Below are 17,539 nucleotides of genomic sequence, written 5' to 3'. Positions count from 1 at the left end.
ATTCGAGATCGATTTTTCGGAATCCCGAAAATTTCGTATCGTTTTAAGTAACTTCTTAAAAATATCAAGGCATCTTAATTTTATCATATAAGCGCGATTTTGTCATATTGTCGATGGACCTGTTATCATTGCTTTTTATTTTAAGGTAAGTACTATGTTCGCTTTTCGAGTTGAAATTTTCGCGGTTACTTTATTAAAACAGTTCAATATGAAGCAGACAAATTAACTCAATTGATGCGAAGTTTCTTGTTCCCCTAGATTTCGACAAGACTTTACAGGAATATTTTGGTTTTAATTTATAATTTTGATTATTTCAGGAAAAGTAATCGCGAAAATAAAGTGATTTTCAACTCGAAAACCGAACATAGTACCCACCTTTAAGTGGAACGAATTCCATTTCACATGAACTCATTATAAAATTAATTGATTTCATTACAAAATTTCAATTAATTTTTGAATTGATTCAATTAAAAATTTAATTGATGTAGATTGGAAGACTCAATTTTTTCATTGAAAATGTAACTATTTTCAATAACTTTCTTAACTGGTTTAATGTGATTAGTTTGATTAAATTGTTAGAATTGTTAGAAATACATTTTTAGTTAAAAATTAAAAAAAATATCCATCACTTTGTTTTTAATTGACTTAGTCTTCCGTGATTGATTAAAAAGTTAATTGTATCAATTAAGTTTTTAATTGAAAAACATTTTCAACTTCAATCAACTTTTTATTTGGAAATATTTTTTTGATAATTTTTTCTGTGTAGTATATTTAATGTATAATAAATTATTATGCAAAGTCTACCATAAACAGAGAATGAAACCGACCCATTTTTGTCGGCGGAGGCTGACACAAAATTTTTGCCTCCGGCGGCATGACGGCTAAGCCGATATAAAATTGTCTATTCGGCGACGCGCAATTTTCCATTATAAAATCAATTTGAAGTTTTCCGAATTGTAATGAGATTAGTTGTACAACCAATCGTGCAATCAAATTTAGATATCATTCCAATTTTCTGAGCTAAATTTGATTGTAGGTGGAAAGTTCATAATTTTGGCCAAAAAATATAACAATTAATAATAAATTATTCTATTAAGGTGAGTATTAGGTTCGAGTTTAGTAGCTAAAATCGCCATTTTTTCACGATTACTTTTCTTTAATAATACATTTTAAGGAATACAAACTTTGTGAAAACTTGCTTTGGGCTATTCCCCATCAAGTTATAATAAAATCTGCAACAAATATGTATAATTGTATGCCTTTTTTACTGATTTAGTTTTCACTTTAGTGAAAAAAACTCGAACTTAATACCCACCTTTATAAATAAATATTTTTGATTAATTGGCGGCTAAATTTGAGTCGACATATTCGACGGCGAAATCGGCGGTGCGACTCGGATGCTTCATTCTCTGACCATAAATGTTTATTAACTCAATTTGTCGGGATTGAAATCTGTGGGCCGTTCGCACTGAATGAAGACTCCAATATATTAATAAACAATCCTAAAAAGCCAAAAATTGAACAAACTGGGATTATTTTTTCGGGATCCTGAAAAATTCCTGGATTTTAAATAAAAAATTCTGGAATTCAGGATTTATCCCGGGTTTTCGGGACGGGATCTATCCCGAATGACAGCCCTACATGTTACCCGAATAAAAGTGTGGTGCGAACGGTGAATAATGCACATCACCACCAAGTTGAAAACACTCGTAGGGAATATCCACCAAATAGCGCATCCACTATTTAGTAGCTGTTCCACGCCAAGTTGCTAAATAAAAGTGTTATGTGCGTATCTCTATCTTGCATCTTCATTTAATAACAAATGAGCGTTTATATACATTTGTTTCAAAAGTATATTTATTAATTCTATTTTATTAAAAAAAAAGGAAATTTGACGACCCGTAAAAGTTATTATTCGTTTGAAAATTTAACAAATGACAATAAATGTGGCAACGCTGAGGCCGTAAATGTAACGTGTCTAGTACGTCTGTGTTACCATACCCGACGCAACATTCGTTCCACTAATTAAGCGTTGTGGCAAAGACTGGTAAAAAATTGTTTTGACACAAACAATAGATTATAAACCTGAAAATTTATTTATAATAAAGCACATAAGCAGCGAAAATAATTAAGAAATTAATAGTTTTATTAATAAATTATATAATGAATTCGCCGTATAATATACAGTTACAACAATTGCAGCAGCAGTTACATGAGCATTTTATGATGGGGGGTCCCATGAATAATGCCAACATGTTTCCATTAATGCCAATGACTCCAACTTCGAGACAGCAAGGTATCATCGAACCAATTGTAGTGGACGAAAGCGAGGACGAGGATGATGAGGAGCAACGTACGTTGTTTGTGGCAAATCTGGATGAGCGCGTAACTGAGGAACTCCTATATGAAGCATTTTTACAGGCTGGCCCAATTGAACGCGCACGAATACCTAAAGACAATGCTGGTAGGCAAAGGACATTTGGCTTTGTAACATACAACAAGAGATGCTCTCCCCCCTACGCCATGCATTTGTTACAGGGATTGTCCCTGTTCCGAAAAACGTTAACCATAAAATACAAAGGTAAAAATATGCTACCACCTTTAAAATCGCCTGTTATAGGTGCCGGCAATTTAGAAAGAAATTACGACAATTCAGCGTTGCGAAGTGGCAACTTCTCACACTATCATGATAGTCGTAAGAGAGATAGTTCATCACCCACATACTCTTCCAGACATCAGGATCGTATTTCCAAACATGCCTCAAGTCAAATGAGACCTCATTCAAATTCAAGTCCATATCAACAACACCGCAATTCCCCTAATCCATTTGACAAAAGGCGTCATAATAATAGTAGCCATAGCAATAATAGTAATAGTAATAAAAATGGGAATAATCGTTATTCGGATCATCGTAATGGAAAATATCGAAGATAACGTGAAGGCGTTTCCAACATATTCGCGTTTCATTTTACATTGGACATAGTCTTATTCTCTATATATTGTTTTAAAATGTAAAGAGATAGGCTTTATTCATATGCTAATTCATCATTCACATTGTAATTATTTTATAACCAATAATTTTTCTTGACTTAAGTTTCATACGAATACTAATAATGAGGAAATATTTTAACTTTCACTAATGATTTGGAACAAATGTCTATGCATGTTTAGTGAATTAAAACCAAATAACTTTTTGGTCTCAATAAGTCGGTTGCAAATTAAGATCGTAAACTGAATATAAAGCTTCCAGTGTACATGAATCAAATTACGACGTTTTGTTTGTTTTTAGACCGGAAGTATTAGCTTCTTTTAAATGTTCTCATTGAAAATTGTCGTGAAGTTGATAATTCTCTAAATATATTTAGAGAATAATCAACTAAAATTATAGGAATTCGCCGACATACACTAGGGGTTATAGATAATACATTTCTCTACTATCAAAATATTACACATATTCTTCACCACCATACGTCTTAATTTATTTAAGTATTTCATTATGAAGAGACTTTTGTAAAAACTTTTAGGCATTTTAGTAACATCAAATCATCTTGTACATAAATAATTTGTAAACTAAAATTAATAAAGTAAAAAGGACTATGTGCAAGTATTTTTGTATTAAAACCATGAACATCCAGTTCGAGTAAAGGATGTGTAACTAATGAATATAAGTCCTTCCTAAGAAAACCAGGGCCTGTTCGAAACCGAAACTTTTTACTAACATTGGTAAAATTTTGACGTAAATCGAGGTGAGTATAATTTCACTAGCCCAGGGGGCTAGTAAGAAATTTGACATTTGTTGAAAATTCTTGACATTTACGACATCACTAGGCTAGGCATGTTTTGATATATCAAAACGAAGAAAAAGTAATTTTATTTGTTAAAGAAATGAGTACACCAAATTAGCAATTGTTTTTTACCATAGTAAATTGATATCTCACCATAGTAAAAAGTTTCGAATAGGCCCATAGAGATAAAATTTTCTATAGAGATAAAATTTTGCCAAAATTTTCTATAGAGATAAAATTTTGTCAAAATTTTCTATAGAGATAAAATTTTGACAAGATTTTCTATAGAAATAAAATTTTGACAAAATTTTCTACAGAAATAAAATTTTGACAAAATTTTCTATAGAAATACATTTTTGACAACATTTTCTATAGAAATAAAATGTTGACAAAATTTTCTATAGAAATAAAATTTTGACAACATTTTCTATAGAAATAAAATTTTGACAAAATTTTCTATAGAAATAAAATGTTGAAAAAATTTTCTATAGTAATAAAATTTTGACAAAATTTTCTATAGAAATAAAATTTTGACAAAATTTTCTGTAGAAATAAAATTTTGACAAAATTTTCTGTAGAAATAAAATTTTGACAAAATTTTCTATAGAAATAAAATGTTGACAAAATTTTCTATAGAGATAAAATTTTGACAAAATTTTCTATAGAAATAAAATTTTGACAAAATTTTCTATAGAAATAAAATTTTGACAAAATTTTCTGTAGATATAAAATTTTGACAAAATTTTCTATAGAAATAAAATTTCGACAAAACTTTCTATAGAATCAAAATTTTGACAACATTTTCTATAGATATTAAATTTTGTCAAAATGTTCTATAGAAATAAAATTTTGACAAAATTTTCTATAGATATAAAATTTTGACGAAACTTTCTATACAAATAAAATTTTGACAAAATTTTCTGTAGAAATATAATTTTGAAAAAATTTTCTATAGAAATAAAATTATGACAAAACTTTCTATAGAAATAAAATTTTGACAGTGTTCTATAGAAACAAAATTTTGACAAAATGTTCTATAGATATATAATTTTGACAAAATTTTCTATAGAAATAAAATTTTGACAAAACTTTCTATAGAAAGAAAATTTTGACAAAATTTTTTTTTTAAATAAAATTTAAAAAAATAAATAAAATTTTGACAAAATTTTCTATTGAAATAAAATGTTGACCAAATGTTCTATAGAAATAAAATTTTGACCAAATGTTCTATAGAAACAAAATTTTGCCAAAATTGTCTATAGAGATAAAATTTTGACAAAATTTTCTATAGAGATAAAATTTTGACAAAATTTTCTATAGCGATAACATTTTGACAAAATTTTCTATAGAGATAAAATTTTGACAAAGTTTTCTATAGAAATACAATTTTGATAAAAACTTCTATAGAAATAAAATTTTGACAAAATTTTCTATTGAAATAAAATTTTGACAAAATGTTCTATAGAAATAAAATTTTGACAAAGTGTTCTATAGAAACAAAATTTTGACAAAATTTTCTATAGATATAAAATTTCGACATAATATTCTATAGAAATAAAATTTTGACAAATCTTTCTATTGAAATAAAATTTTTGACAAAATTTTCTATTGAAATTAAAGGTTGACAAAATTTTCTATTGAAATTAAAGGTTGACAAAATTTTCTATTGAAATAAAATGTTGACAAAACTTTATATAGAAATAAAATTTTGACTAAACTTTCTATAGAAATAAAATTTTGATAAAAATTTCTATAGAAATAAAATTTTGACATTTTCTATAGAAATAAAATTTTGACAAAATTTTCTATAGAAATAAAATTTTGACAAAATTTTCTATAGAAATAAAATTTTGACAAAATTTTCTATTGAAATAAAATGTTGACCAAATGTTCTATGGAAATAAAATTTTGACCAAATGTTCTATAGAAACAAAATTTTGACAAAATGTTCTATAGAGATAAAATTTTGCCAAAATTGTCTATAGAGATAAAATTTTGCTAAAATTGTCTATAGAAATAAAATTTTAACAAAATTTTCTATAGAGATAAAATTTTGACAAAATTTTCTATAGAGATAAAATTTTGACAAAATTTTCTATAGTGATAAAATTTTGACAAAATTTTCTATAGAGATACAATTTTGACAAAATTTTCTATAGAGATAAAATTTTGACAAAATTTTCTATAGAGATAAAATTTTGACAAAATTTTCTATAGAAATACAATTTTGACAAAATTTTCTATTGAAATAAAATTTTGACAAAATTTTCTATTGAAATAAAATTTTGACAAAATGTTCTATAGAAATAAAATTTTGACAAAATGTTCTATAGAAATAAAATTTTGACAAAATGTTCTATAGAAATAAAATTTTGACAAAATGTTCTATAGAAATAAAATTTTGTCAAAATTTTCTATAGATATAAATTTTTGACATAATATTCTATAGAAATAAAATTGTGACAAATTTTTCTATAGAAATAAAATTTTGACAAAATTTTCTATAGAAAAAAAAATGTTGACAAAATTTTCTGTAGATATAAAATTTTGACAAAATTTTCTATAGAAATAAAATTTTGACAAAACTTTCTATAGAAATAAAATTTTGACAAAGTGTTCTATAGAAACAAAATTTTGACAACATTTTGACAAAATATTCTATAGAAATAAAATTTTGACAAAACTTTCTATAGAAAGAAAATAAAAAAAAAATTATATAAAAAGAAAATTTTGACAAAATTTTTTTTTGAAATAAAATATTAACAAAATTTTCTACAGAAATAAAATTGTAACAAAATTTTCTATAGAAATAAATGTTTGACAAAATATTCTATTGAAATGAAATTTTGACAAAATGTTCTATAGAAATAAAATTTTGACTATGATTTTTTTGAAATTTTTTCTATTGTAAGTTCACCCTGTTTGTAGATGTAGTGCCGTTAAAACATTTAAATCGTTAAAATATTTAAAATTCGACTCACAATTTACGGGATATTTATATATGTTTTAGTGTATTTGAGTGCAATATAGGGTTGCCAGATTAAAATGGCCTATTGTCTGGAATTTATGAAAAGGTTGGCTGGATTTGAAAAAAAAATCTGGATTTCGTAAATCCCCAAATATGAGCAATAAAACTATTTGTTAAAATATTTAGATAAATAGTAAAAACACAACAAAATATTTATAATTCACTCTTTTCATAAACATAAATAAAATAAAGTAAATTTAATTAAATTAAAAAAAGAGAACATAGTTTTAATTCAATATTTTTTTACAAACTAAATTGACAGAAAATGACAAAATAGGTTTAATGTAGTTCTTATAGATAATACATTTGGATTAATCACGAATCCCGGGATTTTTATTTTCAATCCCGGGATTTTTCGGGAACTCGAAAAACTAATTGCAATTTGTTAAATTTGTGGTTTAGCATTATTTATTAATAAATTGGAGTCTTCATTAAGTAAAAACGGCCCCTAGATTTCATATCCGACAAATTGAGTTAATAAACATTTACACCTTGAGTAAGAATTTATTGTACCGATGTAAACGATACGGTCCTCCTTTGAACAAGGTGCTTATGTGAAATGAAATTCGTGCCAAATAAAATAAAAAGCAATGATAAAAGGTCCGTCGATAATATGACAAGGTCGCGTTTATCTAATAAAAATTTGGATGCCTTGATATTTTTAAGAAGTAACTTAAAACGATGAACTACAAAAGGATTAACACAAGTGTACGAAAATATACCTAATCCAATCAAAATCCTTAAAATGTTTTGCTGAGTAAGATATTATATGAAATCGGGTTTTAATTTATTTTTGTCATAATGTACAACTATTTTAGGCGCTGTAGATTGTTATTACTTAAAATATTTAAAAAATCCCGTAAATTTCGGGATACCGAAAAAATCTCGGAAAATCCCGGGATCTCGGGATTCTATATTTTGAAATCCCGAAACCCGGGATTTTTAAAAATCTATTCCGAATGACAGCCCTAGTAGTAACTCTAATTTTTTATTTTCCAGTAAAGACAAAAAACTGTAGTAAAAAAGTATTAACTCTGAAGATAAGAAAAGAGAAATAATTGCGTTTTTTAATGAAAGAATAGTAAGAAATGGGAGAATTTTACAGTGTTTATCGTTTTTTTATGAAAAGTGAAAATTTCAAAATTTTGAGTTACTACGCTTTTCCCCCTTTGGGTGTAATTGAGTGCTGGTTAAAATTAATTAACATTTAAAAATCACCTTATTGAGAATGAAAAAGATAAATAACTAAACATATAGTCTTCTATTGAAATATTGCTTCAAAAGTACAGTTAGCTGGAAATATTATGGAATAGCTTGTAACTAGACATGACATAGAAAATCTGGAATTCCAGCCCATTCCAGTCAATCTGGCAACCCTAGTGCAATAGCAGAAAATGTTTACTACCGCAAACAATAAATGATTTCCCTTTTTACATTAGACTTTTTGTTTGTTTGGTTTTATCAGACTTTGCTATTGTGTTTTTTTGGGTGTGAGGATAAAGTAAAAGATTTAATATAAGAATTAATGTTTTATACATTTATTAATTATTTAAAGTTTATTATAAATAATCCTAATATGACCAACTACCTATGCTAGGTATAATGAGTAGTAGTATGGGTGAATATTTCATGAAAAAATGTTTTGAACATTAATTCTAGATAAGATGATTTTTGATTTAATTCAATGTTCTATGAACGATTCTTATGATGAGATGAGGGATCATAAAATAATAATAATAATTGCTATACTTATATTAATAATTATTTAATATAGATTTTAATGTTTCAATATTTAATTTTTTCGATTTTTCCATGTGTTCCATCCAGGAGATCATTGCATGTTGAGGGCTTGGTATAGTTGCTTCTTCAAAGCCCATTGCCAACTATGGCTGAACATATTAAATGCTATCTTCTAAGGAGTGTATGTACATCATTAATGATTCATTTCTGTGCCTTATTCATATCTAACGTATATTTTTTAAAGTTTTCTCAATATTACGATATGTTCGTTGTGGTATTATCTCTAAAAGCATACGCTGATAGTTGACATGTTCCGAGAGTAGTCTAAATAATGACTTGGCATAACTACGAGTTTCAAGACTACCTTCGAGTAAGAGATTTGCACCGGTAATAAAGAATTTGTCTCTTTGTTCTCGAGGCATGGTGTAGATTTTGTCACAGCCCAAACGTTCTACGAGACGATTTAAGAGTTTCGCCGTAGTTGTACGTACCAGGGCATTCTGGTGCTGGGCTCCCTTCGAAGTTAAGATATTAAGTATTTTTCCCGGTGTAAGATTGTCGCACATTGCCTCAAGGGCTCGTGTTGCATCGGCTCTTATGAAACGATTTGTGTCTGCCGTACGATGCAGAAGAGCACACACCAAATCATCGCACTCCTGCTCCAGGAATCGTGATTTCAGAGCAAATAATTCTGTGGCAGCTTGGCAAGCAGCTCGTGCTACTTGTGACCTAAGATTCCTTACTGTCTTGGCCAATTGTATACAAACCATATGCATTTGAGCATCCAAATTATCCGGATGATATCTCATTAAGCGAACCATGTTCTTAAGGCCCACCATTATGACCTCCCAGTTGGTGGAATCCAATTGATCGAAACTTTTCAAAGTAGCTTCTCGTGGTTTTTCAAATCTCTGCAATGTTGGTGGATACAATTCGGCCTGGACCATTTTAATGGATTGTTTTACTGGTGAGATACGTCGATGACTTTTCAGAAAATGTGTAGTTTTGGATTTTTGCTTTAAAGGAGTATGTTGAGGTTTAACTACAGCAGGTGTTAAAATGGTATTCGAACCAATGCTACTATTCAATTGAGCACTTGACTGGGAGCTAGTTTCGGTGGTATTATCATTAAATTCATGTTTCGACATTGGGCGCTCATATAAAGATTCCATAGATTTAATCATGGAATTACGCCTTGATAGGGCTTTGATTTCCTCTATAGTTGGTGATCTGGATCGACTGGTTAAGGGTCTTGAGGCAGCACTATTGGGTTTACTTTGTATGCCACTATTGCTGATCACTTCCGAATCTTCAGTGTTCTCTTCAAATTTATTCGATTTTCTATCTTCCTCTACATCATCATCATCGTTGGAATCTTCTACATCTTCGACCACAACAAAACTGGTGTTATCTTCGATTTCCTCTTTGATCTCCAGTGACTTAGTGGATTGTGCCCTTGATAATACAGGTGGGGTATCACCTATTTGTGTCTTTATGCTTTCCGTTTTGCTTTGTAAACTTGCCAAACTACCATTACGCTCCAAGTTGTCCTCTCTATCATCGATGTCTTCTTCGACCAGTGTTTCTGTATCGCCATCTGCCACATCTTCAATTTGCAAAACTTCTTCGCCAGTTCGCCATTTCGTAGGAGATTCTCCATTAACTTCTTTGTCTTCGGCATCACCATTTAAGGTTGCCTCTACCGTTGTTAGGGGTGTAGTTAATATGGGTGTATCTTCATGTACACTTTTGGAATCTTCGTTTTCAGCTGGTGTTCCAATTGGTTCATTCCTTATACTTCGACTTCCAGTACTAGATTGAGGAGATGCTGTAGATTTTTGAGAATATGTAGCAGAGCGTATTGATCCAGTAGGGGTTTTCTGTGGTAATTGTTCTTCCTGAGTTCCTGGATCGCGAGATTCCTCTGCAATGTCATTATTGCCATCCACGTTCAAGGTTTGGGAAGATTTGGTACTGAAAAGGAATAACAAAAAGTATATTTTAATGTGATTCCATTTAGAAATAAAGGACTGAAGCAAAACCATAATGGTAGATGATTAGATGTTATCTCCATTTTTAAAATTAACACTGAATGTTGGTAGTTTATAAGATCTATAGAATTCAACAATAAAGATGCCCCAACCACCAAGATTGTGAGTGAAACTAATGGATCTCAGGAATATATGATAGATCTGGAAAGTAATGAGCCATATCCTATCTGTTCCATAAATCATTCGTAGGTTCATGACAAAAATTAGAAACTTACTCTCACCAATATGCTGTATTTAAGGCATTTGTTTAACTATAAGATTGGGGATTAACTATCAAGCTAACGTATGGATTAGAGGTGTGCACGTGACACGAAATTGTCGTGACTCACGAACATTTTCGTGATTCGTGCGTGAGTCGTGAGTCACGCTCATACCAACAGCGTGAGTGTGCGTGAGCGTGATTAACAAACCAAAATATCGTGCGTGAGCGTGAGTCACGAAAATAATATCTTCGTGAGTGTGCGTGAGTAACGAATTACACTCACGAAAATATTCGTGATCACCAACATAAAACGCTTAAGAGTTAAATTCAATTTCAATTTTAGTGACACCTTGGATGTTAAGAGATTAATAACACTCTCGATTTTAATAATCCCCATGTTTCAGACACTTCGGCAAGGTAAATTAATCATAAAATTATTCGTGAGTCACTATATTTTTCGTGAGTCACGGTATTTTTCGTGAGTCACGATGTTTTCGTGCGTGAGTGTGCGTGATTACAAATGTTCTTTTCGTGAGTGTACGTGAGTCCTACCAAAAAATATCGTGCGTGAGTAAACTATAACTCACGTGCACACCTCTAGTATGGATGTGGTTAAAATTTTCACGAAGGTTTAATTTTCACCGAATGGGGATAATCCACCGCTGAGAAACTTTTTGGTGTTTGCTAGAAACTGGGATTGAAGCCATGACCCTATGTATGCAAGGCAGCTAAAAACAGTAGTCGGTGATTGCAGGTCTAGTGAACTATACAATGTAACATTTTTATGTTCCAAAATGTTACCTAAGCACGGCTGCCACAGTTGGTAAAATTCTACCATAAATGGTAGAGTAGACCTCTCCAATTAAAAAGTACTTCACCCCTTTTTTAAAATTTTTTATTTTCCTATAGAAATAAAATTTTGACAAAATTTTCTAAAGAAATAAAATTTTGACAAAATTTTCTAAAGAAATAAAATTTTGAAAAAATTGTCTAAACAAATAAAATTTTGACAAATTTTTCTAAAGAAATAAAATTTTGACAAATTTTTCTAAAGAAATAAAATTTTGACAAATTTTTCTAAATCACGCTAAAGAGTTAAACGCTTAAGAGTTAAATTCAATTACAATTTTAGTGACACCTTGGATATTAAGAGATTAATAACACTCTCGATTTTAATAATCCCCATGTTTCAGACACTTCGGCAAGGTAAATTAATCATAAAATTATTCGTGAGTTACTATATTTTTCGTGAATCACGGTATTTTTCGTGAGTCACGACGTTTTCGTGCGTGAGTGTGCGTGATTACAAATGTTCTTTTCGTGAGTGTGCGTAAGCGTGAGTCCTACCAAAAAATATCGTGCGTGAGTAAACTATTACTCACGTGCACACCTCTAGTATGGATGTGGTTAAAATTTTCACGAAGGTTTAATTTTCACCGAATGGGGATAATCCACCGCTGAGAAACTTTTTGGTGTTTGCTAGAAACTGGGATTGAAGCCATGACCCTGTGTATGCAAGGCAGCTAAAAACAGTAGTCGGTGATTGCAGGTCTAGTGAACTATAAAATGTAACATTTTTATGTTCCAAAATGTTACCTAAGCACGGCTGCCACAGTTGGTAAAATTCTATCATAAATGGTAGAGTAGACCTCTCCAATTAAAAAGTACTTCACCCCTTTTTTAAAATTTTTTATTTTCCTATAGAAATAAAATTTTGACAAAATTTTCTAAAGAAATAAAATTTTGACAAAATTTTCTAAAGCAATAAAATTTTGACAAAATTGTCTAAACAAATAAAATTTTGACAAATTTTTCTAAAGAAATAAAATTTTGACAAATTTTTCTAAAGAAATAAAATTTTGACAAATTTTTCTAAAGAAATAAAATTTTGACAAAATATTAATATAAATAAAATTTTGATAAAATTTTCTATAGTAATACAATACAAAGAAATCAAAGTTTGCAAGAGTTTTTTTGTTTGGGATTTTTTTTGGTAAAATTTTCTTCAAAATTTGGTAGAAGTTATTTTTAGCTCGAGTGGCAACCGTGTACCTAAGGCCTATTTAAGACCAACATTTTTTGTATAGTTCTGCTTTCTAATATCCTTAATAGCATCTATCAGCAAAGAGTTTTCTTGTTGATATGCCTTAATTTGATAAATATTCAGATTTTTAGGCAAATGCAAGACATATTTTTAAAATAATGATTTTATTGCTATATTGCTGTTGCCGACTTTTCTGCTGTGTTTACTAACAAAATTCTTTGCTCACTTAGTATGAGATTGGATTTAGGTACTATGTCATAGACATTTTCGACCCGCCTTAATAAATGAGGACACTATTTTTAGTCATTAAACACAGGACACGTTTTTGCTATTACACCTCCATTGCAAAGAATCACAAGCATTTATTGACAAATTCTAGCACCAATTGTCGGTTTGGGTGGGTCATAAAATTAAAAGCAATTATAAAATTATAATAATCCATTTTATACAGCAAAATAGGTCAATGAACTCTCTCAGGACACGCAAGTTAGATTAATTTAGATTTCATAAAATGGGAGATTAAACTTAAATTGTTATTACATTTAAAAATATTGAAGCTTTGTGATATGATAGAAATACCTGAATATTGTTAGTAGAAGTAAAGGGAATATATTAAATACTTTAATTTACTTTTAACGCTATACAAATTTCGAGATAGACACATTTTAGAAAATTCTGAAATATTTTGATTAAAACTTAAATTTTGGGCCTAAAATTCGACCTCCACCATTGATTGCGTACAATGTTTTACTAAAGACTGCCGTCCATATCCATAATGCGTGGGTTGTGGTAACAATTGCCGATTGCAAGGTGTCTTAAAATTTATTCTACATTTTAAGTTAGCCCATATGGGGTCTATGTTAGATAAAAAAGCCATATTAAATTCATATACAGTAATCCCTCGATTTACATCGTGATTAGTTCCGGAATTAATCGAAACGACGTAAACCGAATTAAAAATTGCTCTTACTTACTCCTAAGTCCATTTATGTTAATTATGTATGTATCTTAAAAATTAAGTTCGTAAACAAATGAAAACCCGTTACGTTGTATACATATAAAAAAACATTGCCACTTCGACAATTGTGTTATATATGCAATATCAATCAGAATTTAACGAATTTTCAGTAAGAATTTCAGAAATAAATGTTTCGATGTCATCGTCGTTGGTACTTAGTTCACTTAGGGAAAGCGTTTCTGATAAAGTTGGCACAATCGACGACGTAAAACGAATGGCGACGTAAATCGAAATTGGATGGAACAAAAAATTTGACGACGTAAATCGAAACAACGTAAACCGAGGCGACGTAAATCGAGGAATTACTGTATAAACCACTTCAGTTCTTGATCGTTTTTTATAGAGGGGTCTATAAATAATTATTAATCGATATGAACCAATTTTCGCAAGTTAGTTAGAGGGCCAAATTTCAATCGGAAACGGAAGTCAAAACTTGGGGATCGATCCGATGTGAACCAATTTTTGCATCATTGTTAGAAGGCATATACTAATTTCACGTATGAAATTTCAACCGGATCAGATGAAATTTACTTCTCGAAGAGGTTCCGGAAGTCAAAATTGGGAATATGTTGATATGGAGGCTACATATAATTATGGAGCGATATATACTAATTTTTGCAAGACTGTTAGAAACATATACTAAAAACAATTATCAAATTACAACCTGATCGGATATAATATACTTCTCCAAGACGCGCCGGAATTAAATGTGTGAATTGGCTTATATGGGGGTTATATATAATTATGGACCGACATCGACCGATTTTTTTCTCGGTTTTTCGGAAAGCATATACTGAAATCACCTTTCAAATGAAATTGACTTTTACAAGAAACTCCGGAAGTCAAATTTGGGAATCCGTTTACTCTTTTAACAACATTTCTAGAAGTTGTTGTAAAGAAGCTGTTTGTGGAAAGGATCGAGTCCAGATTGTATTACATGATAGGCATAAAAATGACCTGGGACGCCACACAATTTTAGTAAACAACAAATAAAGTCTAAAGTTAATATAAAGTAAATTAAATATAAAACGAATCCAATATCGCAAAAGTTCATTTGTAAGTAAATAAGAGGACCTTTTTAATTTTTTTTGTGGGACGCCACACAATTTTAGTAAACAACAAATAAAGTCTAAAGTTAATATAAAGTAAATTAAATATAAAACGAATCCAATATCGCAAAAGTTCATTTGTAAGTAAATAAGAGGACCTTTTTAATTTTTTTCTAACTAGCAGTAGTCTAGATCTCGCCAATACAGTGGATAATCTAGATCTCGCCAATACAGTGGATAATTGTGGGCTTTGTGGCTATCTTTGGGCAAAAGGAACCATGTCCACAATGGATGATTTTTAACCAAATCGGAGCTTTATATATATCTGAACCGATTCTACGTTTATATGACATAATTACAATATGAAGAAACATCTTTGAGATTTTGTGTAAAGTTATATATAATTATGGACCAATATTTTACGGATTTTAGAAAGTTATTTCTACTACCAAATTAAATTTACTCTTACAAGAGGCTCCTGAAGTCAAATATAGGGATCGGTTTATATGGTCCCATACCTAAAAGTGATCCGATATAGCCCAATTACAATACCACCCGATCTATATCAATAACAGCTACTTGTGCCACGTTTCAAGTCGACAGCTTGTTTCGTTCGGAAGTTTACGTGATTTCAACAGACGGACGGACATCGCAAGACCTACTGAGAATGTTTATCATGACCCATAATATATTTACTTTATGAAGTCTGAGACCTATTATGCGATGAGTTGCTATTTCAGTAAAAAATTACTGTTTTACCTTTTTTCAGCAGATATTTTACTGTTTTTGTCTTTGAAATCCGAAATTTTCTTAAGCAATAGAAAAAAAATTATTTATGCTCAATAAGTTCTTCAACTTGCTTAATACTCATTTGTATAAAGTCGTCCGTTTTAATATATTTTAGTTAAAAAATTCTAAAATATATGATGTTTTTATTGTGGGTTCACTTTTACATCAAGGACTTAGTCTCTCTGCCTTCTTTCAATAGCTTTTGCTTCGTTAGGTGTGAACTCGCACACACATTCAAACTTCGAATAAATACCATTGACAAAGGACTCTCTTTTATTATCGTTTAATCGATTTGATATTGAAAGTTCACTGCGCGCAGACACGTGTAACAATGATAATTTGTTGACAATAACAAGAGATAAAAGCCTATAAACACTTGCAAATCATTCATGTCTAAAAAAAGGACACTACGAGCAAATCAATTACTAAAATTATTGTCAAAGACTTTTGGAATTGTATATTACACGCATACTTTTTGGAAACTCAATTAGACAATTAAATAGTAATTTTACATAAAAGTGTAGTCGTTGACTACAACTATTTCAAAGGTTCTCATTCAATGTTATAAAAATGCAATTATAATTAAATGTAGTCGTTAAATTTACATAAAACGTAAATAGCATTTAATTTAGATAAAAAATATGGAGTTTTTGCTTCAATAAACAAAACGTTTTGTGGACTAAGTATTTACAGCTGCGTTTTGTGGGTACTTAATTATCTTTTTATATTAAGCGATGTGTGAAGCTGGGGTACATTGTGGCGTATTATAAATATATCTATTAAATGAAATTACTAATACGTCACTGAGTTCCCGACGTTTTCAAAATTTGCAATTGTCGATTTAGGAATTTTGAACTTTTTAAATGTTAAACAATTAAAAAAAATCCAAAGTCGGGCTGAGCAAACTATATCTGCCCCATTCTGTACCATAGACCAACACTGTTATTGTCATTTTAAGTCCATCAAAATTGTTGGGATTACCTACAAAAAATATATATTTCCATATATTACGATCTAATTCGATTTGGACAAAATTTGGCACATTTACATAGAATTCGATTTTACTATTTTAACAATATTTCTAGACATCCGTAGAGGCTTTTGTAACCATTATAGATAGAGAATCTGTTTGTGGAAAAGATATCCAGATTGCAGTGCATGATAGGCATAAAGTTTAAACACAAGTCCATAGACGTTAAATCGGCAAATGAATCTATAGACTCAAAATTTAAGTCGGCTAATGTACTAGGGTGGAACACAATGTTAGTAAAAAAATATGGGAATCATTTATATCTGAGGCAATTTTAAGGAAACTTCGCAAAAGTTTATTTATGATTTATCGCTCGATATATATACGGAAAATTAGAGTAATTTTTACAACTTTTCGACTAAGCAGTGGCGATTTTACAAAGAAAATATTGGTATTTTGACAATTTTTGTCGAAATCAGAAAAACATATATATGGGAGCTATATTTAAATCTGAACCGATTTCAACCAAATTTGGCACGCATAGCTACAATGCTAATATACTCCCTGTGCAAAATTTCAACTATGAGTGTAAATCTGGCGAAAGCTATATATGGAAGCTATATCTAAATATGAACCGATTTCAACCAAATTTGGTACATACAGTTGGAATGTTAATTCTACTTCCTGTGCAAAATTTCAAGTAAATCGGAGTAAAAGATTGGCCACTGTGGTCATATGAGTGTAAATCGGGCGAACTATATATATGGGAGCTATATCTAACTCTGTACACTACTAGTTGTACTCCTTGTGTAAAATTTCAATCAAATTGGGGTAAAACTCTGGCTTCTGGGACCATATTAGTC

The 17,539-nt window shown here is 30.0% G+C and overlaps 2 protein-coding genes and 1 long non-coding RNA gene across 3 annotated transcripts in view; 2 read left to right on the top strand and 1 right to left on the bottom strand.

Moving 5' to 3' along the window:
- Nucleotides 1-17,539, top strand: part of LOC142226683 (uncharacterized) — a 139,549-nt gene that overhangs the window by 3,264 nt on the left and 118,746 nt on the right. The window lies entirely within an intron of this gene.
- On the top strand, nucleotides 2,022-3,604 carry LOC142226678 (uncharacterized). Its single transcript, XM_075296805.1, has one exon. It carries the CDS (start codon nucleotides 2,164-2,166, stop codon nucleotides 2,932-2,934), a length of 771 nt encoding a protein of 256 aa, XP_075152920.1. The 5' UTR covers nucleotides 2,022-2,163; the 3' UTR covers nucleotides 2,935-3,604.
- The window catches only part of LOC142226681 (uncharacterized), a 120,977-nt gene continuing 111,779 nt past the window's right edge, over nucleotides 8,342-17,539 (bottom strand). Inside the window, exon 9 of the mRNA XM_075296808.1 lies at nucleotides 8,342-10,527. Within this exon, the coding sequence (XP_075152923.1) occupies nucleotides 8,778-10,527 (1,750 nt within the window). The 3' untranslated portion in view covers nucleotides 8,342-8,777. The remainder of the gene's footprint in view (nucleotides 10,528-17,539) is intronic.

Source organism: Haematobia irritans, chromosome 2 (assembly GCF_050003625.1).
Source record: "Haematobia irritans isolate KBUSLIRL chromosome 2, ASM5000362v1, whole genome shotgun sequence".
Lineage (NCBI taxonomy): Eukaryota > Metazoa > Arthropoda > Insecta > Diptera > Muscidae > Haematobia > Haematobia irritans.
This window is presented reverse-complemented; position numbering and strand designations above follow the sequence as displayed.